This window comes from Ovis aries, chromosome 3 (assembly GCF_016772045.2).
Source record: "Ovis aries strain OAR_USU_Benz2616 breed Rambouillet chromosome 3, ARS-UI_Ramb_v3.0, whole genome shotgun sequence".
NCBI classification, from domain to species: domain Eukaryota; kingdom Metazoa; phylum Chordata; class Mammalia; order Artiodactyla; family Bovidae; genus Ovis; species Ovis aries.
Window position 1 is genome coordinate 80,179,366 of NC_056056.1, and position 24,925 is coordinate 80,204,290.

The window sequence follows — 24,925 nt, forward strand, 5'->3', positions numbered from 1 at the left end:
CTTCTGACACTGGAATGGCGAGGTCAGAAATGGCCCTTGGAAGAGTGGGAGGTATTTTGGGAGAAAAGAAGCAGCTAATAAGGCCACTTTCCCTACCTCAGGCCCAGAGGCCTGAAGCAGGTCTGAGCTGAAGAAGCAGAGAAGATTCAGCTTTGAACAAATTTGGAATTTTGAAACTGCCCTCAACCAAACTGAAGTTCCAAGATTAAAAGCTTGAACTGGACTCTTCTACAAATTCTCTTCTCAGCTGTTTCTACTCTAAAGCTTAGTTCATCTACTGAGTTTCCAACTTAAATTATTTTTTATAAATTTTATTCAATTAATTTAAACTAAAAAAAAAAAATGTTCTCCCATGTCTTCCACTCCCCAGCCTTTACCTCTTGCAACTGCCAATCTGTTCTCAGTAGAGATGAGCTTATTTTGTTTTTATATTCCACATACAAGAGAAGTATGAAGCATTTGTCTTTGTCTAACATACTTCGTTTAGCATAATGCCCTTGAGGTCCATCCATGTTATAGGAAATGGCAAGTTTTCATTCTTTCTTATAGCTGAATAATATTCCATTGCATTTGTATACCCAATTTCTTGATTCATTCATCCATTAATGGACACTTAGGTTGTCTCCATGTCTTGGCTATTGTATACAATACCTCAATGAACATGAAAAATATATATCTTTTCGAATTAGTGTTTTTGTTTTTCTCAGATAAATAGCCACAAGTGGGATAGTTGGATCATATTTAATTTTTCTGAGGAACTTCCATACTGTTTTCTGTAGTGATTGTGCCAATTTACATTCCTAGCAATGGTCCAGAAGGTTTTTTTTTTTCCTCTCCATATCTGTGCCAACACTTGTTATTTCTTGTCTTTTTGATAACAGCCATTTTAACAGATGTGGTATCTCATTGTGGCTTTTATTTGCATTTCCCTGATGATTAATGATGTGGAACACCTTTTCATGTACCTGTTGGTCATTTGTAGGTCTTCTTTGGCAAAATATCTGTTCAGATGTTTTGTTTATTTTTAATTAGATTTTTTTTCACTATTGATTTGTGTGAATTCATTGTGTGTTTTGGATATTAGCCCCTTACCATATATATGATTTATAATTATTTTCTCCCATTCAGTAGGTTACCTTCTCATTTTGCTGTTGGTTTCTTCTGCTATGCAAAAGCTTTTTATTTTAATGTAGTCCCAACTTGCTATTTTTGCTTTTTTGCTTTCGCTCTTAGTGTAAGACTTTAATAATCACTGCCAAGACCTATGTCAAGGAGTTTGCTGCCTATGTTTGCCTCTAGTTTTATGGCTTCAGGTTCTTACTTTCAAAATTTTAATCTATTTTGACTTAATTTTTGTATATAGTGTAATGTAGTGGCCCAGTTTAATTTTTGCATTTGGCAGTCCAGTCTTCCCAATAGCATTTATTGAAGGCATTATCCTTTCATCATTGTATATTGTTAGCTCATTTGTCATAAATTAATTGACCACAAATGTGTGGGTTTAATTCTGGGCTCTCCATTCTGTTCCACTGATCTGTGTGTATGTTTTTTTGCCTAGCACCTCTGGAATAAATCCCACATGATCATGATGTATTATCATTTTAATATATTGTTTAATGTGGTTTGCTAATACTGTTGAGGATTTTTGTATCTATGTTCATCAGGGATATTGGCCTATAATTTTCTTTTTAAATAGTATCCTTGCCTGCCTTTGGTATCAAGGAAATTCTGGCCTCATAAAATGTATTTGGAGGATATCCCCCTCTTCTATTTTTTGAAAGAGTTTGAGAATTGGTATTAGTCCTTTGAATGTTTGGTAGAATTCACCAGCGAAGTTCTCTGGTCATGGACTTTTGTTTGTTGGAAGGCTTTTGATTACTGATTCGAACTCCTTGCCAGTAATTGATCTGTTCAAATTTTATATTTCATAATGATTCTATCTTGGTAGACTGTGTGTATCTAGAAATTTATACGTTTCTTCTAGGTTGTCCAATTTGTCAGCAAATACTTTTTCTATTACGATCCTCTATATTTCTGTTATTAGTTGTAATATCTCCTCTTTCATTTCTGATTTTATTTATTTCAATCCTCTTTCTTTTTTTCTTGGTGATTCAAGCTGAAGGTTTAGCAATATTGTTTGTCATTTAAAAGAACCAGCTATTAGTTTCATTATCCGTTTAATTTTCTTTTTATCTTCTGCTTCATTTAATTCTGTAATCTTTACGTCATTCCTTCTACTAACTTTGGGCTACATTTGTTCTTATTTTTCTAGGTCTTTAAGGTGTAAAGTTGTGTTATTTACTTGAGACTTTTTTGTTTCTTGAGGTATGCATTTATCACTCAGAACTTCTGTCTTATAAGGTGCTTTTGGGGCATTCCATACATTTTGATATGTTTCATTTCCATTTTCAGTTGTCTCAAGGTATTTTTTTTCTCTTCTTTGACCCATTGGTTATTCAGTAGCATGTTGTTTAAGCTCTGCATATCTGTGAATTTTCCTGTCTTGTTTGTGTAATTAGTTTCTAGTTTCATACCATTGTGGTTGGAAAAGATTCTTGATATGATTTCAGTTCTCTTGTATTTATTGACTAGTTTTATGATCTAATATATAATCTATCTTGGAAAATATTCCATATGCACTTGAGAACAATGTGTATTCTGTTGCTTTTGGATGGAATGTTTGGTAAATATTTGTTAAGTCAATCTGTTCCAACATGTTTCTTAGGGCTGATGCTTCCTTATTGATCTTCTGTCTAAATGATCTATCTACTGATATAAGTGATATATTAAAGTCCCCATACTATTATTGCACTGCTGTCTGTTTCTCCCTTTAGGCCTGTTAATATTTATTTTAATATTTAGGTACTCCTATGTTGGGTACATGGATTTCCCTGATGGCTCAGCTGGTAAAGGACCCACCTACCAATGCAGGAGGCGTAAGACAGGCAGATTCAACCCTGGGTCAGGAAGATCCCCTGGGGAAGGAAATGACAACCTGTTCCAGTACTCCTGCCTGGAAAATTCCATGGACAGCAGGGCGTGGTGGGCTATGGTCCACAGGGTTGCAATGAGTCGGACACTGCACTACATACTACACAACACACATACAAGATGTGCTCACATGCACATCTTGTATATCCCTTAACTAATTATTATTATCATACTTGTTTTAACTACTTCTGTCTTTTAGCCTTTCTATTAGATTTATAAGTAATTAACACACTACCCTGATTATATATTTACTATTCCAGTAAGCTTTACTCTTTCATATGTGTTCTTATTACTAAGTGGCACTCTTCCTTTCATCTTAAAAAAGACCTTTTAACATTTCTTGTTAGACCAGTTTAGTGGTGGTAAACTCTATTTAGCTTTTGCTTGTCTGGAGAACTCTTTCTCTCTCCTTCAGTTCTGAATGATAACTTTGCTAGGTAGAGTACTCTGATGCTTAATTTGACTATTGAGTTTTCATCTTTATTTATTAAAACTTTCATCTCCAGAAATTCTGCTTAGCTCTTTGTCATATATGCTCAACCATTTTTATAGTATTTTGTTCTTTGCTTGTATTTTCAAGCCACTCTTATTTCTTTAAACCTAGTACTTTTTTTTTTTTTCAATTTGTTTCAATTGTTTATTAACCAGAACGCAAAAATAATCCTGGTAGATACCTTAGTTCATCCTTCTAATAAGCCTGTTGATCTGGTCTTCCCTGTTGCCAGCATCTCCACCTTCTACAAAATGGGTGGTCTTTTTCTTCATTCCACCTCCTGGAGAAGACAATTTAAAGGGCCACAGGAAGTTGTTTGCTTCTTTGAAGCGTTTTCCAACGGTATAGATCTCATGAATCAGATCCTCCATGCAGATGATTCCATATTTCCCAAGAGATCGAGCAATCAATGCATTGTCTGTCAGGGCAATTCGCTTTTTGTTGATTTTGCCATAACCACGCTTGTAGATCAATTCATTTACAGACTTCAGATTTGGGTACCCCCATGCAATGTATGGCTCCACAATTCTCAGCATATTAATTGATGCCTTGTTGAACTTCACAAAGGTGCCATTGAAGATCTGCCGGAAGCGAAGGAGCTGCAGCACCTTTCGAACCTTTGGGCTCACACCGTTGATACCTCTGATCCTGATGACAAACGCCAATTTGGGTTCCGCGGGTACATAGAAGTTGCTGGCTTTTCGTGCTATCCTAGCCATTCGAATTTCAGTTCTGTACATCTGCCTGTATTCCTTGTGGTAATGCTTAGCTTTTTCATAGATAAGCTTCCTCCTTGCCTTTCGAAGCATCTTTTGGGCAAACTTCTTTCTCAGTCTCTTGATCTTAAGCTCTGCAAAATTCTTCCGCTTTTTCTTAAGGGTTTCTGGCACAGCAGGAACCTTCTTTTTCTTCTCTTCTGCAACCTCCATGGTTCCAGCGGGGAAAGAGGGAAAACCTAGTACTTTTATGTTGGGCCTGATGATTGCAATTTCTGAAGTCTTTGCAGATCTGATTCTTCTGTTTTGTTTCTGCTAGTCCTAGCCTGGAGTGCCTTATTTATGTTCTGAGATTTTTTTTTTTTTTCTTTTTTTTACTGTGAGCTGAATGATTGGCCTTGGCATTTCATCTGTGGAATTTCTTTGAGGTCCAGGTTGAAATTGCAGTCCTGCCTATTGCCTGAGGGGACTACCAACCTGAGACCACGTTAAGTTCAATGATCATTCAAGGTTTTCAAACCTCATAGGGAGCAAGTTTTGGGAATGAGAATCTACTTGGAGGTCAGCTTGTGTTATAAATGCACAGGGAAAATTTTCCATCTTATTGTCTTCAACCAGGATTGAGTTCAAGATGCAAGTTTCTTGCCTACCCCTGAGCAATAAGTTAAATTTTCTTTGGGAGCTTTGGGATTCTGGTTTTATGCAGATCTCTCTACTTGAGTAGGTCCTAACCTTGGTCTCTGGTCCCCCAAATTCTGTGCAGTGGAATCCCAAGGTCACCTGAGTTCCTTAGAAACTTTGGTGCTCACTTTATGTCTTCGAATTCCTGCTTTAACTTCATTTTAGGCCGTGGTAGGTCTCACTGTATCACAACAGTCATCTGCTAAGTCGCTTCAGTCATGTCCGACTCTGTGTGACCCCAGAGACGGCCCCCCACCAGACTCCCCCGTCCCTGGGATTGATTCTCCAGGCAAGAACACTGGAATGGGTTGCCATTTCCTTCTCCGATGCATGAAAGTGAAAAGTGAAAGTGAAGTCGCTCAGTCATGTCTGACCCTCAGCGACCCCATGGACTGCAGCCTTCCAGGCTCCTCTGTCCATGGGAGTTTCCAGGCAAGAGTACTGGAGTGGGGTGCCATTGCCTTCTCCAACAACAGTCATCAACACATCTTTTAAATATTTTTTTCAATAACGTATTCCAGGTAAAGCACAAGTTAGGTTTACCAAATCTTTTATAGCCTTTTGGCTGCTTATTAAATCTGTGTCACATTCCTCCTGGACGCACATACTTCTGGAAATCTAGACAAAACCCCCTTATGTTTGAAAAAGACCAAAGGACTTGTTATCTGGAGAGTAACTGGATGTATGTCTGAGTTTTCCCCCCAGGCAGGGATGTTTAACGAAAACTAGTGGTGATGAATAGGGCAATTTTCATACTTGCACGTTGCTGAACTCAGCTTCTATCTAAAACTGATCACACAACTCTTTGCAATTAGGTGACTAGCTAGAGGTGCTTTTAATTTTTCTAAAAAAACATTAAGAAAGTAGTAGGAGTGCTTCTCAGCAACTGAAGAAATCCTGCAGAGCAGTGCATTTGAGGCCTTAGTGAAATGTAGCACTCACTGACAAATATTTAATACAAGTAAATGTTTGCAGTAGTGAGGTCAAACCAGCCAAAACCAACAGAGACGATCAGGCTTGGGATGTTTAGTGACTGCAACTTCTCTAGCATCCATAGTCTCTCTCAGCTTCACAGGTCACCCAAGGCCTCCAGCTTCTGTGGCACAAAATGATTGGCCCTTTCCAAAGCTGTTATCATTTTGCTCCTAGACCATATTTCCTAGCCTTCCTTATAATGAATATGGTCTGAGTTTTGGCTGATAGAAGGTCAATGTGGGCAGAAGTGATATGTAGCACTTTCAGCCTGGCCTGTTAAACCCTCCTGCATAGTGGTTGGTGAACTATAGCTTTTGGCTAGGTGTCCTTGCCCTTGCTTTTCCCCAGTGGAAGCAGCCTGTGTTGACTCTTTCCATACGTTGAAGCTCTTCCCTCAACCATTTGTGAACACTGCATCACACAGAGTTCCATGATCCTTCTACCCTCCTGGTACCTTATTTTAATTTTGGTTATTTATCTCCTTCTCTTTACTCTTGTTCTATGTTTAAAATTGATTCTGTAAGCCACACACTTTCAAGACCCAAACAAAAATCTACAGGATCTTTCTTGTCTGCTGCTGGAAGCAAAAGACTCCAAGGCTCCAGGAGACAGTAGATGGAAGAAATGAGATGGAAGAAATCAGAGAGTCCGAATTGTTATGTAGAAGATAATTTGCCAAACACCAATTGGACTTTGATTAAGAAAGAAATTAAATTTCTATTAAATTATTATTGAGATTTTTAGTTTTTCTATGACTATGGCTATTATATTAACGAATACAACCCATGTCACCCTGAAATTCCAGTGAAATTACCTAGTATGGTTATAAACTCTGCCTTGAGCAAGTCAGGTCATCTGTATTTAGCAACTAGGATTTGGGTATAATGTCTGTCACTAGATTCATCATGCTACATTGTCCAGACTTATGACAATGACTAAGCATCAGGAACAGCACAGTCTCATTGCAGCTAGGTAACAATGAGCAGTCCATGGGCTTGTGTGTCATTTATCTGAGGCCTAGCAGGGACTGGTCTAAGCAAGTCTGGTCAGGCCCGTCAGTTACAAATCAGATTTTAAAAAAAGTTTTTCTACATGTAACCTGAATAAATCTGGAGGTCCCATATGAATTGGCCTGTGTGTGGTATCATAACCACATTTGAAACCCTGAAGATAAAGTTGATCTTTCCCCTACTGCAGGAGGCATTTTACACAATTTTTGTAGGGTTCAGGGTATTTGGTGGAAAATAACAGAAGCCAATTCTGGCTAACTCAAGTGAAAACAAATTATATAGGATAGTTTACATACTAAAAAAAGTGTTTTCTGAAGAACCATACTGAACAAACTGGCAAAAACTACTAAGAATGAGAACCCCAAGACCACAACATAGGCTAGTGACATGTCTTAAAATATCACCCCGTGGATTACTTATTAACTAAAATAGGGAACAGCCACTTTTACAAAGCAGGGAACTGACAGACTTAATTTAGTGGTCTAACTTAATATTGCTAAAACTGGGACGAACTGATTGACATGTCTCCTGAAGTGATACAATGAGAGGGTACCGCATCATCTCTGTAGTGTACTTATAGAAATGCACAACCTGAAACTAATCAGGGGAGAAAGTCAGACATTTCCAGACTGCGGGACTGCTTGCTTGTAATCTTCAAAATCATTAGTGTCATAAAAGACCAAAGAATGCAAAAAGACCTTTCTAAATTAAAGCAGATTAGAAAAACATGAACCTTGATTAAATCCTATCTTGAAAAAACAAACAAAAAACTGTTTCAAAGGCATTTGGGGAACTATCTTAAAATTTGAATATATATTAGATAGTACAAAGTACAAAGTGTTAGCCGCTCAGACATATCCGACTCTTTTCAACCCCCTGGACTGTAGCCCACCTGGCTCCTCTGTCCTTGGGATTCTCCAGGCAAGAGTACTAGAGTGGGTTGCCATTCCCTTCTCCAAAGATCTCTACCCAGGGACTGAACGCAGGTCTCCTGCACTGCAGATGGAAGTTCCACTGTTTGAGCTACCAGGGAAGCCCATATTAGATAGTACACTGTATCAAAGTTAAATTTTTAGAGTGATATTTTGGTTGTGGTTTTACAGCTAAATGTCCTTGTTTGTAGCAGATGTCTACTAAATATTTATGGATACAGTTTCATGATATCTATAACTTACTTTCAAGTCATTTAGCAAAAAAATAAACATAGGTAGGTAGGTAGATAACAGACACAGACAGACAGAGCAAGCAATGTCACAGAAGTTAAAGATAGGTAAATCTAGGTGAAGGGTATATGGCTGCTTATTGTAATATTTTTTCAACTTTTTGTAGGTTTGATATTTTTTCAAAATAAAAACTTTGGGAAGTTTTAAAAAATCTGTAATACCTCTGAATTGTGCCTAGGAATTTACACTGAAGGTATGGGTAATATTATACATTATACTGGGATGCGTCTATGGGTAACTACCACATTAAACATTACACTAGTCTTTAACAAAACTCATGTAACTTTTTATAGATATAATTAAATTTTCTAAATGAATGAGAGAAAGAATATTACCAAGGATCACATAGCTTATTTGTGGCAGAGTTGAGATATAAACTTATGCTCACACTTTATTCCTCTATGGACAGCAGATAAGCCAGAGGCTTGCTATGATCTGAAATCAAATAACATCTCAATTTTGCAGAAGGCCAGTCTTGAAAATAATTTCTAAATAAATCTTAAATGCAAAAGACAGTCACAGAATAAAAGGAAAAGAATGTTTTAAAAATGCTATTCTATTGAGCCAAGCTTGAGAATATGTTTGGGATTTATAAGAGGATTTGAGGAATTTAATAAAACTATTATTTAAAAACAAGAGAACAAGAGGTTCTTTGATACAGGTTTAACAAAAGTTTAGGAACAGTTAGGAACAACTCACTTCCCAGTAGTCTAATTAATATGTTGGATTTGTGGGAGGAAATCGCAAAAATAGAGAAATATTCTGAAAAATAACATGATTTAATAAACATCACGGTCTTATAGTAATATGACCTTTGTGTTTTCTCATAGTCTTTCAAAATTCTGTTCTCAGACTTCATCTCCTCTTTGTCCTTTTTCAGTACCCTTATCTGCTCCCCTTCCTTTAACCAACAACTCACTGCAAACATCTCCTAAAATCTACAGCCCTGGTCTTAGCCTCTTACTAGTTTCCACAAGTACATTTTTAGTTGCCTCCAGAATTGTGCTAAGGTATCCAGGAAAGTTATGACCAACCTAGATAGCATATTGAAAAGCAGAAATATTACTTTGCCAACAAAGTCCATCTAGTCAAGGCTATGGTTTTTCCTGTGGTCATGTATGGATGTGAGAGTTGGACTGTCAAGAAAGCTGAGTGCCAAAGAATTGAAGTCTTTGAACTGTGGTGTTGGAGAAGACTCTTGAGAGTCCCTTGGACTGCAAGGAGATCCAACCAGTCCATTCTAAAGGAGATCAGTCCTGGGATTTCTTTGGAAGGAATGAGGCTAAAGCTGAAACTCCAGTACTTTGGCCACCTCATGCGAAGAGTTGACTCATTGGAAAAAACTCTGATGCTGGGAGGGATTGGGGGCAGGAGGAGAAGGGGACGACAGAGGATGAGATGGCTGGATGGCATCACTGACTCGATGGACGTGAGTTCGAGTGAACTCCAGGAGTTGGTGATGGACAGAGAGGCCTGGCATGCTGCGATTCATGGGATTGCAAAGAGTCGGACATGACTGAGTGACTGAACTGAGCTAAACTGATCCAGTTAAATCTCAAACTCAAAACAAATTCATCATTCCCCTTTAAAATCTGGCCCTCCTTCTGACTTCTCTGTTTCTGTTCTTGATATTGTCTTCTCAGTTATGTTTTAAATCTTGGAATTTTTTTTTCTTTTTTAAATCCTGAATTCTCCTCTGATCTACAGATACAGTCATTTGCAAAATTCTGTACAATCCACTTCCACAGGGCCACTCATGTCTGTCCCATTTGTTCCCTTCTCGTTATCCATTCTAACAATGTCTAGCCCAGAGTTCCTTAAATGGGATAAAATTCACATTTTGAACAGGATGTACTATAGGATATTTAGCAACATCCCTGGCCTCTACCCACTAGATGCCTATAGTATCCTCCTTATTTATGAAAGTCAAATATGTCTCCAGACAGTGCCCAATGTCCCCTGAGAGGCAAAATCACTCTGATTGAGAACCACTGCTCTAGCTTGAATGATTGCTTTTAATTAGTAACACCTTCCCGTCTACTAGCAGTCCCACCACCCATTCATTCTAGACGTTGCTACTGGTTCACACTTCATAAGGTATGATCATATAATTTTCCTGCCCAAAGACTTTTAGTGGTTCCCCACTGCCTACAGTATGAAGTGAAAGTGAAAGTGTTCGTCTTTCAATCGTGTCCTACTCTTTGTGATCCCATGGACTGTAGCCCACCAGTCTCCTCTGTCCATGGAATTCTCCGGGCGAGAATATTGGAGTGGGTTGCCATTTCCTTCTCCAGGGGATCTTTCTGACCCAGGGAATGAATCCAGGTCTCCTGCATTGCAGGCAGACTCTTCACCGACTGAGCCACCAGGAAAGCATGCACAAAAACCTCAGCTTAGCATTTAAGTCTCCCTACTACCGTAAGTCGCCTACACAGAAACCTTCAAGTCGTGAACTTTCAAATATGTGAATGGGTGTTTGCATGCCCCAACACACAAGTCAGTTCACATGTCTGGCATACACTGTCACATGCATGCATCCCCTACAAGTGGTTGCGCTTTTGCGTACTTTATTGTACAGTACTGTACAGAGTACAGTGGTACAGTATATGGATGTCCATATGCCCAGGATGTCCAGAAGCAAACATAAAAGCAGGGGTGATGTAGCTGGTACTACTATACTTTTCAAGGTACAAGCATAAAAGCCGGGGTGATGTAGATGGTACTACTGTACTTTTCAAGGTACTAGACACAGCCCACAGCTATATAGGGGTATGTAGCTCTAAAGTGAGACATAGCCCCATCCCTCATAGAGCCTTAGCATCAATCAGTAGATTAGCTGTTGGCTGCACAGCAGTGCTCATGGCCAGCCTAGCTTTCCCTTCCACTTCTCCCAGTGTAACTGAGCAGGACACTATGGGGCCTTCCTGGGACAGGCCTTCCCCCAATATCATCTGCTTTAGCTCTTCTCTGAAGTACCTAAAAAACAGTATTTGGTGCACATTCCAATCTGAGTTGTTTTACAGATGTGAAAACCCTGGGCTTCCCTTGGTGGCTCAGCTGGTAAAGAATTCACTTGCAATGCGGGAGACCTGGGTTTGATCCCTGGGTTGGGAAGATCCCCTGGAGAAAGGAAAGACTACCCAGTCCAGTATTCTGGCCTGGAGAATTCCATGGACTATACAGTTCATGGGGTCGCAAAGAGTCGGACACAACTGAGCGACTTTCACTTTTTTCCCCTGAGTTATTTTATAGATGTGAAAAACCCACCACCAAATGGAAGATGTTAACTACTTGATGACCATGTGCACATAGCCCCAAGCCTTCTGGAGTCTAAGGACTGATAATGTTCACCCCTGTGACACCACCCTGTTCCTTCACCATCAGCCAATCAGAGAGTTATGCACAAACTGATCGCTTACCCTGCACCCTCCTCTCTCACCTGGCTTCACTGAAACCCTCGGGGAACTCAGGGCTTTCAAGGCTTGACCCACCTGTCTCCTCACATGGCCCTGCAATAAACCTCTGTCTGCTCCAAACTTCGACGTTTTGGTGGGTTTGACTTCACTCTGCATTGGGCACATGAATTGTGCTCACATCAACAATAGAGCCTCTCTTTGTTGTGGGGGACGCTTCCCATGAGCTTCAGGCAGCACTGATTCATCATTCACCATTTAAGATGAGGAAACTGAGGCTTTATTAAGGAAATTTAGATGAGGATGAGGAAATTTAGACTTGGAGAGAAATCAGTATGATTTCCGATTAATTTATACAAGGTCACTCTTCTGGTGAATCACTGAGCCAGGATTTAAAAGGCAAGCATTTTAACTCCAAGAGTTCACATTTTTGACCACCATGCTCACTGCATGGATTCTCTATTACTTAAGAAAATAAAATTAGTGTCATGATTGAAATCTACCAAACATCAATATCTCAGCTGCCAGGAAGCTCAGCTCATGTTTGTGTTGGAGAAATATAATCAAAACAAAACCTTGGATTTCCCTGGTGGTCCAGTGGTTAGGAATCTGCCTGCCAATGCCGGGAACAGAGGTTCCGTTCCCGGTTCGGGAAGATTTCACATGCTTCAGGGTAACAAAGCCCATTTGCTGCAACTACTGAGCCTGAGTGCCCTAGAGCTCATGAGTCACAACTACTGAAGCCCGGAAAAAAACTCTCCACAAAAGTAGAAAAAAAATGAAAAGTTTTACTTTGCATAAGATTAAACCAGAACGTGATATGCCACACACATCATCTGTTAGAGGAATTACAAAGACAGAAGGGAATCAATCTCCTTTTACACAGCTAAATGGACAAACCATTCAATACTTAGATAGGTTTTATAATTTGCAGTCAGGTGACAAATTATACCCATCTCTTCCCAGGAAACTGGGAAATTGGAATTACTTTCCTTGATGATTGTACTTCAAAGAGATGGCTCCCAGGTCCTTGAGGAAACATTCCTGAGTTATGAGACAGGCCAGAGGCTTATTTAGCTACCATAAAGATTTACATACATTTGAAAAGGACAGAGAAAGAAATTCAGAGAAAAAAGGAGGAGGGGAAAATCTTTCTGCTTGTTTTCAGAGGGGAGAAAATTTGTATTTGCCCTGACGTTTGTTCCAATACTTAAGAATGAACAAGGGCTTCCCTGTGGCTCAGATAGTAAAGAGTTTGCCTGCAATGCAGGATACCCAGATTCAATCCCTGGGTCGGGAAGATCCCCTGGAGAAGAGATGGCAATCCACTCCAGTATTCTTGCCTGGAAAATCCTATGGACATAGGAGCCTGGCAGGCTGCAGTCAATGGGGTCACAAAGAGTCGGACACAACTGAATGACTAACACACAATATTCTCAGAGATTAACTTTAAACACTGTATTTTCACTCCATTTATTTATACTCAATTTTATATTGCTTTGTACATTTTTTTCAAGTCATTTTCTTAGACTGATGTAAACTCTCTTTATATAAACTCACCAAGAAAAAGATACACTAAGTCATGTGACAGTTTTCAGCTCCAAGAACCTGGGAGCAACTGTGAAGTTGTTGTAATTCAATCCATTGATTCCAGACCAGTGTCAGGCAAGAACCATGTGCTGGGGAACCAAGGACAATAGATGAGACTCTGCCCTCTTGGAGGTTATAAATAATCAGGTTTCTAAGAAATACATGAGTAAAGGATATATTCGTTTGCCTTTTTACTGACTCCCGAGCAAGCCAGATCAATGAACCTTGAAATAATGCTTAGTAAATCATCAGTCCACCTATCTATTCATCTATCTATCTATCTATCTATTTTTACAATCAAGTTTACTCTTAAAGGAAGTATAATTTTTTTATTTAATGTTCTCATTGGGGTTAATAATTGACAACAAAAATAGCATTCACTGTGAACAAATGAGGGGAAAGCCATTTACAAGGACAACTAACGCACAATGAAAATAAGTAAAACTATAAGGTCTAGGACAGAGACTTGGGATACTGTTCAAAGATAAGCTGAGGCATATGAAACACTGGGTTTCCCTGGTGGCTCAGACAGTAAAAAATCTGCCTGCAATGCAGGAGACCTGGGTTCGATCCCTGGGATGGGAAAGTCCCCTAGAGGAGAGCATGGCAACGCGCTCCAGTGTTCTTGCCTGGAGAATCCCCATGGACAGAAGAGCCTGGCGGGCTACAGTCCATGGAGTCGCAAAAAGTTGGACACAGCTGAGTGACTAAGCACGCATAAGTTGATTATAGGTTATAGATTATCTATAGCTAAAGCCTAGATGGCAGTTTGTGATTGGTTGTCCTTAAGTTTCAATTTCCTAACTTTTCAGCATTTGCAAGCTTAGATTTTGTTTTGCTTACACAGGCTGCCAGGGCATCAGAGCCGCTTCAGTCTAATGCCCTCCTTGTTGAATTAATATAACAGCTTTTAAGTTAACTTTATAAGTTGGCATTAAATTGGAGATTAGCAGTCTGATTTGAATAATATTAAGAGCTTCCCAAACTCCTATGTAAAAATGAAAACATTACCAGGAGGGATCTCACTTTTAACCTTTATCATTGTCTTCCTTAACTTTTTCTTATCAATCAGTAGCTTTAGAATAGGTCTCCACACGGGAGTGTAGGGAGATGGCAGTTAATCTAGTGATTCCGGAAGAAAGATAGCCACCTGTAAGGAAAATGGACTGTTTGCCAAAGACAAATTGCAGCTACCTGTTTTGTTGAGGGCCAGACCTAAGAAAGGAATGGGGTGAAGTAGGCAGTGTTTCCAAGGTGAGACTAAGGTCTAATTTTTATGATAATGTGACTTGTTTTCGTACTTCTCAGAGCCTCTACATTGATTTTTTCTCCTCCCTTCAACACCCCTACAAGTCCTCACTGTGCTCCTTCTCATTGGCCTGCTGCCTTAGTACAGCGCCTTGCAAAATCTGACTCTCCCACCTTCCTACTTTCTCTTTCCTCACATTGTAACTTACCTATCTATTTACTCAGGGGTCTGATAAATCAAGAGCTAAATGGAGCCTGTAGGGGTCAAGGTCTAATTTTATACATCTGTTACTCAGGCACCTAATATCTGGAGGCTGTACAAGGATATTTTCAAGTAGTTTCTGGATATATTATTATATGTTAATGGATAATACTGGCTGAAAGTGTTTCCCAATAAATAGCCAATAATTTGGAGGGAGATATTTTTGAGGAAGGTAGTCCTATCTGTGTCTCTTTTCAAGAGAAATATCAACTCTATTTGTTAGACCATCCTCAAATGTTCAGGGACTGAAGGTAGTGACTTGGCCGCTGCCTGAATGTGAGTAATAAAAAAGGGAACCATTAAAGGGCCCCCTGAGGTTTCCCATATGTCAGGGGTAGGGGAAGTCAGGTAGGAAGATTCACGGAATAATGAAACAGGTGCTGCTCTAAAAATCTAAGCACAATCATGTGCTCTCTGTAATCTGATTCCACCATTCACTTTCAATTTAGTCACATTACTGTAAATGATTAAAAGGAACTTAAATCTTTGAATATGCGCTTGCTTATACCTAATCAGAATTTGACCCATAATACTCTCAGTGCTATTGCATCTCACAGAATGTCCTAGATATACTGTGATCTTATTTCTAATAGCTGAATACGCTAATCCTGACAAAGCCACATGAGTACTTGACTGCAATGTAGTACAAGGAAGAATTAGGGTGTTCTTAGCAGGCAACTGCAATAAGCTACCTGCTGAGTCATTGAGCTGATCTATTTTTAATCCAGTGAGCAAAACTTCTATTTGGTGTGACCTTATCTGAATGATATCTTCTGTAGAGCTTGTAAAAACTATACCAGTCCAAAAAATGGAGGAAATATTCATTTTCATTATTCCCTGACAAGATAATTATGCTGGCTTATTCAGCTGGATAAAAATCTTTTATTTTAACTAGAAATCAAGTGAGTATTACCTTAATAAAGACAGACAGTCACCATGCTGTAAAAACAAACAAAATGAAAAAAGTGTAGTACAATTAAATGTCTATTTTCCTTTGAGAATTTATCTTCATAGTAATAATTACTGGAAATGCATTAGTCATGGTGAAAATTATATTCTACTTTCACATATACTTCTCTACTGGTACAGAAAAATGAAACTGGCTACAGACATCACATGATACAGCTTTTGATAGTCCCAAATTAGATGAGCCACTGGTTTTGATATTGGCAGAAAATGTCTCATCACAATTGTGAAACTCCTGCTGAAAAAAAGAACCAGTAGTGTTTGTAAAACCACTGCAAAATAGAAATACTAAGTAGAAAAAAAGTCTCATAGCATTTGGTACCATTTATTAATGATTTTCTTTTCAGTTTTCTCAAGAAATAATTGGATGCTGATTGCTTGAAGAGGTTGAGAGAAGTGTTAATGTCTGGTGTTAGTTAATTGTCTCTTGGTAAGAAAATCACACACACAATACGTTAGGGAGAAAACCTTACTGTAAAATTGTGATTTAAGAGTTTTTGGCCTATGGAGACAGAATTCACTATTGCTAATATTTTAGATGAATTTCTTTTAACGGACTTTGGTAAGTCAGTATGCGTAATCTGTATGGATCTTATAGCAAGAGACCCACTTTCTTTGCTATAGTATTTGGGGTGTGGCTCCAGGGACCCCATTTCCATTTTTGAGGCAAACCTACCAACAGTCTCTTTAGCTTTCCCCAGTAATTTTCTAGAGTTAAGGCTATTCTTAAATTTATGGGCAATACTTTCTCAGGAAGGTAGAGGACTCTAAGACTAGTTAACACTATCAATGGGAAATTCTATCTTCAGAGTTTCTTTCACCTTCCAAATTCACTATGCATATTTGTCTGGTCTAAATAAAATTCAAAGTAGACATTGAAACTTACTTTTACCTTCCACCGCAGATATCCCATGTTCCTTATCTCATGTCTACCCTTCTCTTCTTCCTTCCTAATGGAATCCAATTTGTTTACAGTGGCAGAGTACCCAGTTAAAAATATTTACTCCCCATCTCTGCAGGCAACCCAGTTCTGGCAGATAAAACATAAGAAAGTCTGTGAGATGGCATTTCCAGAAAAGCTGTTGTTTCCCTGATTCAAAAGACCAGACTCAATTGATTTAAAGCTATTGTATTCTCCATTTTCCTTTCCCTCAGTCTTCCTGCCTAGAACATGGGTTAGATGCCTGGAGGTAGAGCATCCATCCTGCAACCATGAGGACAAAAGCCATGAAGAAAGGATAGTAGAGGAGAATGTTAGAAGGAGTTGCTATCAGCCTTGAGCGGCTGCCCCAGCCCTAGACGGCCTGCTTCTGTGACTGCCAAATAAAATGCATGTTGCCCAGTTACAGTTGACCCATGAGATACTAACACTAATATTTTTAAAAAATACTTATTTGTTTTAAACTAATTTAAACTTTTCCTTGGGCTTCCCAGGTGGCGCTAATAGTAAAGAACCTGCCTGCCAATGCCAGAGACATGAGAGATGAGGGTTCGATCCCTGGGTTGAGAAGATTCCCTAGAGGAGGTCCTGGTAACCCACTCCAGTATTCTTGCCTAGAGAATCCCATGGACAGAGGAGCCTGACAGGCTACAGTCCACAGCATCTCAAAGAGTCAGACATGACTGAAATGACTTAGCACATATGCACGCAGAATTTTCCTTAAAGCCCTGATTTTTAGATTAACTATTTGGAATTATGAGCTATAGAATATCTTCTTTCTTTGAAAATACAATCCAAATATAGCAATTGTTAAATTAATTTAAAAGGAAGTCATTAAACTGAGATGGTTCTAATGCCTTACTGGCATTACCTAAGCAAACCAAATCCAATCCTGTAAATGCTTCATGGTTAAGAAATTAAAACCTAAGAATACTGATCACAAACAGCCAATAAGATTTTTTCCCAAATAAGGCAAACGCTTAAGCTATAGCCCATCAAATAATCTCCTTGCTTTGCTTCCTTCTTCTCCATAAAAGCTTTCTCCTAGCTCCTGTTGGAGCCCTTTTCAGTTTGGTGCTTTGATTTAAACTGATTTTTGCTCAGATAAACTCAAAATTTTTAATATGCTTCAGTTTCTCTTTTAGCAGTTCAAATGGTTGGCTATTTGTTCTACCACCAGTTGACACTTGAAACCTACTAGTATTAATAAACAGAATTCAAATGTGTTATCCACATGACTCATCAAATAGAAGCAAAAAGATTTGAGATAATAATCCCACCATCAGAATACAACATATGTGGGTCACTTGTGGGATCACCACCAGGGGCTTAATGCTGTGGCCAAAGAGTGAAGTTCTCCAAAGAATGTGATAGTGGTTCAACTGTGCTGTGTTTTCCTGAGGAGACAAAAGCCTTATCCAGCCTATGACTGGTGGGGAAGTGAATACAGATTTCCCAAATTTAACCAAAACTAACTAGCAAACAATCAAAAAATCACATACATAAAACATAAGTAACTTAGTAAATTGAAAGGAAACTATTATTCACAGCACAACTGATATGTTTGTAGATTTACTTACATTCTTTATTGTATTTATAATACCGCATGATGCAAACTATTAAAGATAAACTGACTTATTCAATTGAATTATTGACTACTGTATTTATACTATGTTTAAGAAAACTTAGAGCCTAGAGAAGTAGAAAATAATACGGTCTCTATCTTCAGTTACACCGTATTTTGAAAGAGATAAAACTTATAGGAGTTAAATCCTTGAAGATGAAACTTGGAAGAGTAACATACAAAGATAAATTATAGTTAAAATGAGGGGAAATGGGAAACTGGTGGTTATTTCTAGGGGATGGAGATAATGGAAGATAATTATTACTTACCTTATCCCTTTCTGCATTCCTAATTGTCTGCAATCAACATGTATTGCTTGTAAAATTAGAAAAACAATAAATGTCATTAAAAATGAAAAAATTAATAAAATTAAGTATAAAGAAATTCCAAAATATACAGTGCATATAATAGACTGTTAGGACAGAAGACTTTGGGGCAGATTTCATGGAAGAATGGGGGTTTCTGCTGGACCTTGAGATTTGCCTGATTCATGTCTGTGATATCTATATAGCATCTCTGATTCGGGGCCAGGAATCTGTTTTAATTCCATGGGATACCTACCACTTGTGTCTAATGCTATGGGGATGGTGTCGCCTCCGTGTGAATGGTGTCCCCTGGAGCCGGACAAGGAGGCAGCACTGTCAGTCATTCTATAACATAGCAGGGTTTGCAGATTCAGGGTCTGATCTGTCTAAAAGCAGTTTATGGAAGTAATAAATATAAAGCAGCAATAAATTTGTTGTTTCCATGAGATTTCCAGCTGGTACACTCTGTTCCCTGGTTCTCTAGCTTTAAATAGTTCCCAAATTTTCATGTACCAGCCACAAGTTTAAGTTCCCTCTTGCAGCTATTTATATCATGCTGCTTGTGTGTAAAATAAGACTCCTCATTCATAAAATAGGATGATAACACAACCTTGTCCTACTTACCTAAAAATAGTTTCCTATCTGCAAAATGGGGCTAATAATATCTACCCTATTGATTCCACAGGGTTGTGCTGAGCATCAGACATGATACTATGTAAAAGCAGGCTGAAATTCAAAGTATTCTACAAATCAGGGAAATTCCCTGGTTGTCCAATAGTTAAGATCTGCACTTCCACTGCTGGGGGTTGAGGTTCAATCCCTGGTTGGGAGAACTAACAAGCTTGAGTGGCATAGCCAAAAACAACAACGAAAACCCAAAAAAGTATTACACAAATCAGAGACATCTCTATTGCTCTGCTTACCACTGGAACCAAATAATTTGTGAGACAAGCACCAAGCTGTCCATTACAATATGTTTGGCCATGAAGGGGTATGATATTTACTAGTCTATGGACCTACAAAAACCTTTGTGCTACATTTTGTGTTTACTGTTTTTATGAATAGCTATTTTTAAAGGAGTTGGCAAAAGTCTACGCAACTAGAGTGACTACTTATAGGACTGCCCATAAATAGTCTAGTGTTTAAACCAAGAGAGTGAATTCTATTTCTCCTCTCTTATTCTGCTCAGTTTCCTATTTCTTTCCACAAAGGGTGACATTGTTCACAGCAGAATTGCAGGTAGAGTACTTTTCTTGTAGATACTTTCTTTTACCTCTCAGGCCGACTCCAGTTTGAATGCATTTGGTATGATCATTGCAGTTGTCTTCCCAGAAGTGAGAGGGATATTGTAATACTATTCCGGGGGATGAAATGCACTCTACTGCAGGAACCAGAAACCCAGGTTCTTGTCCCAGGTTTTGAGTGAGTTTAGGTCAACACCCCTCTCTCTGGGGCTTTAGTTTCCCCCTCTGTAAAATCATCTCTCTAAAAAATTTTCATATGGTTAATTTTTTGTCTAGGATGTAACTGATTTGGCGGGGGGGAATAGCTTAATTGAGATCTGATTCACATAACCACTAATCAACATTCTGTCTCCATAGATTTCCCTATTCTGAACTTTCATGTAAGTGGAATCACATAATATGTGGTCTTTTGTGACTGGTCTTTTTTCTTTCAGGTAGCACAATGTTTTCAAGGTTCATCTATATTGTCTAATATATCAGTACCTCATTCCTTTTTTATGCAATAATATTTCATTGTACAGATATATGAATAATATTTGAATATATTGAATGTATGAATAATATTTCATTGTACAGATAAACCATTTATTTATTCATTTGTCTGTTGATGGACATTTAGGTTGTTTTTACCTTTTGGTGAAAGCTGTCATAACTTATATACAAGTTTCTATATAGGAATGTTTTTGTTACTTTTGGGTGGAATTGCTGGATCATACATTAACTCTATGTTTAATTGTTTGAGTAACTGCTAGACTGTTTTCCAAAGTAGATGAGCCATTTTACATTCCCATGAAAGTTTATGAGGATTCTACTTTCTCATCATCTTCACCAATACTTGTTATTAATGGCTTTTTGATTTCTAGCCATCTTAGTGGGTGTGCAGTGGTATCTCACTGTGGTTTTGACTTACATATCCCTGATAACTAATGATGCTGAGTATCTTTTCATATTCTTATTGGCCTTTTGGAGAAATGTCTTTTCAGATAATTCCAATTAATATAATTACTTTTAGAGAATAAACAGGAGAGAGAAAGCTATTTCATTGATAGATCTTTTAATGTTTGAAAACAAAAATATAATCAACTAAGCTAACTTTAAAGTCTCTAAACTTTTGACCCTAAGTTTGTTTTTAAGCACATTTATTAGAAACTCCAGTACTTTGGCCACATCATGCGAAGAGTTGACTCATTGGAAAAGACTCTGATGCTGGGAGGGATTGAGGGCAGGAGGAGAAGGGGATGACAGAGGATGAGATGGCTGGATGGCATCACCGACTCGATGGACATGAGTTTGGGTGAACTCCAGGAGTTGGTGATGGACTGGGAGGCCTGGCGTGCTGTAATTCATGGGGTCGCAAAGAGCTGGACCCGATTGAGTGACTGAACTGAACTGAACTGATTAGAAAATCTGGCTCTGGGTGAGTGACCACACCACCGTAATTATCCCAGTCATTAATACCTTTTTTCTACAGTTCTTTTGTATATCTTTGCCACCTCTAATTAATCTCTTCTGCTTCTGTTAGGTCCATACCATTTCTATCCTTTATTGTGCCCATCTTGCCACAGGACTGGAAAAGGTCAGTTTTCATTCAAATCCCTAAGAAAGGTAATGCCGAAGAATGCTCAAACTACCACATTCATCTTACACGCTAGTAAAGTATTGCTCAAAATTCTCCAAGCCAGGCTTCAACAATACGTGAACCATGAACTTCCAGATGTTCAAGCTGGTTTTAGAAAAGGCAGAGGAACCAGAGATCAAATTGCCAACATCCGTTGGATCATCGAAAAAGCAAGAGAGTTCTAGGAAAACGTCTATTTCTACTTTATTGACTACACCAAAGCCTTTGACTGTGTGGATCACAACAAACTGTGGAAAATTCTTAAAAAGAGATAGGAATATCAGACCACCTTACCTGCCTCTTGAGAAATCTGTATGCAGGTCAGGAAGAAACGGTTAGAACTGGACATGGAACAACAGACTTGTTCTAAATAGGAAAAGGAGTACATCAAGGCTGTATATTGTCACCCTGCTTATTTAACTTATATGCAGAGTACATCATGAGAAACGCTGGGCTGGAAGAAGCACAAGCTGGAATCAAGATTGCCGGGAGAAATATCAATAACCTCGGATATGCAGATAACACCACCCTTATGGAGAAAGTGAAGAGGAACTAAAAGCCTCTTAATGAAAGTGAAAGAGAAGAGTGAAAAAGTTGGCCTAAAGCTCAACATTCAGAAAACTAAGATCATGGTATCAGGTCCCATCACTTCATGGGAAATAGATGGGGAAACAGCAGCTGGCTTTACATTTTTGGGTTTCCAAAATCACCGCAGATGGTGATTGCAACCATGAAATTAAAAGACACTTATTCCTTGGAAGAAAAGCTATGACCAACCTAGACAGCATATTAAAAAGCAGAGACATTACTTTTCAACAAAGGTCTGTCTAGTCAAGGCTATGGTTTTTCCAGTAGTCATGTATGGTTTTGAGAGTTGGACTATAAAGAAAGCTGGGCACCAAAGAATTGATGCTTTTGAACTGTGGTGTTGCAGAAGACTCTTGAGAGTCCCTTGGACTGCAAGGAGATCCAACCAGTCCATCCTAAAGGAGACCAGTCCTGAGTGTTCACTGGAAGGACTGATGTTGAAGCTGAAACTCCAATACTTTGGCCACCTGATCCAAAGAACTGACTCATTTGAAAATACCCTGATGCTGGGAAAGATTGAAGGAGGGAGGAGAAGGGGACGATAGAGGATGAGAAAGCTGGATGGCATCACCAACTCAATGGACATGAATTTGGGTAAACTCTGGGAGTTGGTGATGAACAGGGAGGCCTGGTGTGTTGCAGTCCATGGGGTCACAAAGAGTCAGACACAACTGAGCAACTGAACTAAACTGAACTTGCATGAAACATTCCCTTGGTATCTCTAATTTTCTTGAAGACATGTCTAGTCTTTCTCATTCTACTGTTTCCCTCTATTTCTTTGCATTGTTCACTTAAGAAGGCTTTTTTGTCTCTCCTTGCTATTCTTTGGAACTCTGCATTCAGATGGGTATATCTTTCCTTTTCTCCTTTGCGTTTCATTTCTCTTCTTTTCTCAGCTATTTGTAAGGCCTCCTCAGACAACCATTTTGCCTTGTATTTCTTTTCCTTGGGGATGGTTTTGGTCACCACCTTCTATACAATATTATGAATCTCAGTCCATAGTTCTTTAGGCACTCTGTCTATCAGATCTAATCCACTGAATCTATTTGAAACTTCCACTGTGTAATCTCTATAAATCTTTAAGACACTACAGCTTGTCAAGCTTTGGTGTAATATCAAAGAATATCCATAATTACCTGAAAAGGCTGTTTAAAATCCTCTTCTGTTTCCAGTTACCTATTTAAAGCTAGATTTTCTTCATGTGTTTCAACCCAAACAACATATTTCAACAAACTGAATGCAAATATGAGAAATACTATGATCATTTGTTTTTTATTAAGCATGCTGCTGCTGCTGCTGCTAAGACGCTTCAGTCTTGTCCGACTCTCTGCGACCCCATAGACGGCAGCCCACCAGGCTCCCCGTCCCTGGGATTCTCCAGGCAAGAACACTGGAGTGGGTTGTCATTTCCTTCTCCAATGCATGGAAGTGGAAAGTGAAAAGTGAAAGTGAAGTCGCTCAGTCCTGTCCGACTCTTAGCGACCCCATGGACTGCAGCCCATCAGGCTCCTCAGGCAATTGGATTTTCCAGACAAGAGTACTGGAGTGGGGTGCCATTGCCTTCCCCATTATTAAACATGATATAATGGAAATTGGCCTAACAAATCAAATGTCATGTTTCTCAACAGATTTTTTTTTGTTTTAAAAATAACTATTTTTCATAAAATATGTTTGTCAACATAATAATGGGTTTGTTACTATTTTAAATGAATGAATGAATGAAGTTTTTTAAATCTCCATTTTAATTTCTTAGTTCTCTGAAGTGGCTCAGTAGACATCTAAACCACCATGGTGCTTAACTTTTTCCTCAGTAACGCATTTGAAGAAAATACCATAAACCCCTGCATAATGGTGGCTACCACTATGGAAGGAAAAGTGTCATTGTAGTCTTTACTGTATTCTGGGCATACAACACAAAGCCTAGCACATAGTAGTTACTCAACAAATACTTTGCTGAATTGAATTGATTGTAATTACGGCACTGATCCTCAGCTCACACTGTGTTCTTTCGTGTTTTGGAGTACATCGTTTTTCAAAGCAAAGATTTAATCTTGTTACAGAGCAAAATAGCTACTCTTAAAAGGCATCAAAGAGGTAAATTTGACTTAACTACTGCTTATTGTACATAAGAGGTAAGCAAATTTCAAAATCCAACTGTGAAATTCATTCACTAGGTGGTTTTTTTTTTTTTGGTTTAAAATTGTCAATGGTTTTAAGTGTTGCTCCAGAAAGACTGGAGTCAGTGCCTATGTTAAAATTCTGGCTCTACTATTAATCACCTTTGTAAATGGGCAAGTCTTTAACCCATCTGTGCCACAGTCTTCTCATCTGTACAATGGGATATTATTAGTTTTGTAGAACTATTTTTTGGTAGGGTTATTTTGAGAATATAATGATTTAATATATATAACTCTGAGTTTTATGTATTAGAATAGTGAATTTAAAAGAGTGCTTGACATTTAGGTTATCAATAAATTTTCCCTAGATTCCATAAAATAGGAAAAATTCATGAAATATTTATGACATGGTATATAATTATTTACAGTGAATATTAGTAAACGTACTTTGGAATCTTTTAAAAACCATTACACACATAGGAGATAATATTTATATGGTACAGTGGGTGAACAGAAGGGGCTGCTCATGATCTAAGTAGAATAGTCTAGAGACACTTGCCTCCCGGGACCTACCTAGCTATCCTGAGGATGAGCGAACAATATCTTCATATCATGTAACTCATTCACAGGCTGTAACAATCTGCACATCACATTTACACACACCCATTTATACCCCCTAGATCCTCATATATAAACATAGATGTGTATGTTCAAAACAAACTCATCTTTGTTTGTGTTCCCAGGAAAAGTGTTTTGATCAGAATATGCTATGCCATGCTGTCATGGCAAAATAAATCCCCATATCTCAGTGACTGTTAAAGGCTGAATTGTGCCTTCCTCCTAAATCCATTATTTGAAGTCCCAAGCCCCAACCTTGGAGATAAGGTCTTTAAAGAGGTGATTTAGTTAAAACTGGACTAT

General features: G+C 38.5%; 1 protein-coding gene across 1 annotated transcript; it reads right to left on the minus strand.

Annotated features, from left to right (window-relative positions):
* Positions 1–3,598: 3,598 nt before the first annotated feature.
* Positions 3,599–4,432, minus strand: LOC101112892 (large ribosomal subunit protein uL30-like). The gene has a single exon (XM_042246235.2). It carries the CDS (start codon positions 4,411–4,413, stop codon positions 3,667–3,669), a length of 747 nt encoding a protein of 248 aa, XP_042102169.1. The 5' UTR covers positions 4,414–4,432; the 3' UTR covers positions 3,599–3,666.
* Between the last annotated feature and the right edge of the window lie 20,493 nt (positions 4,433–24,925).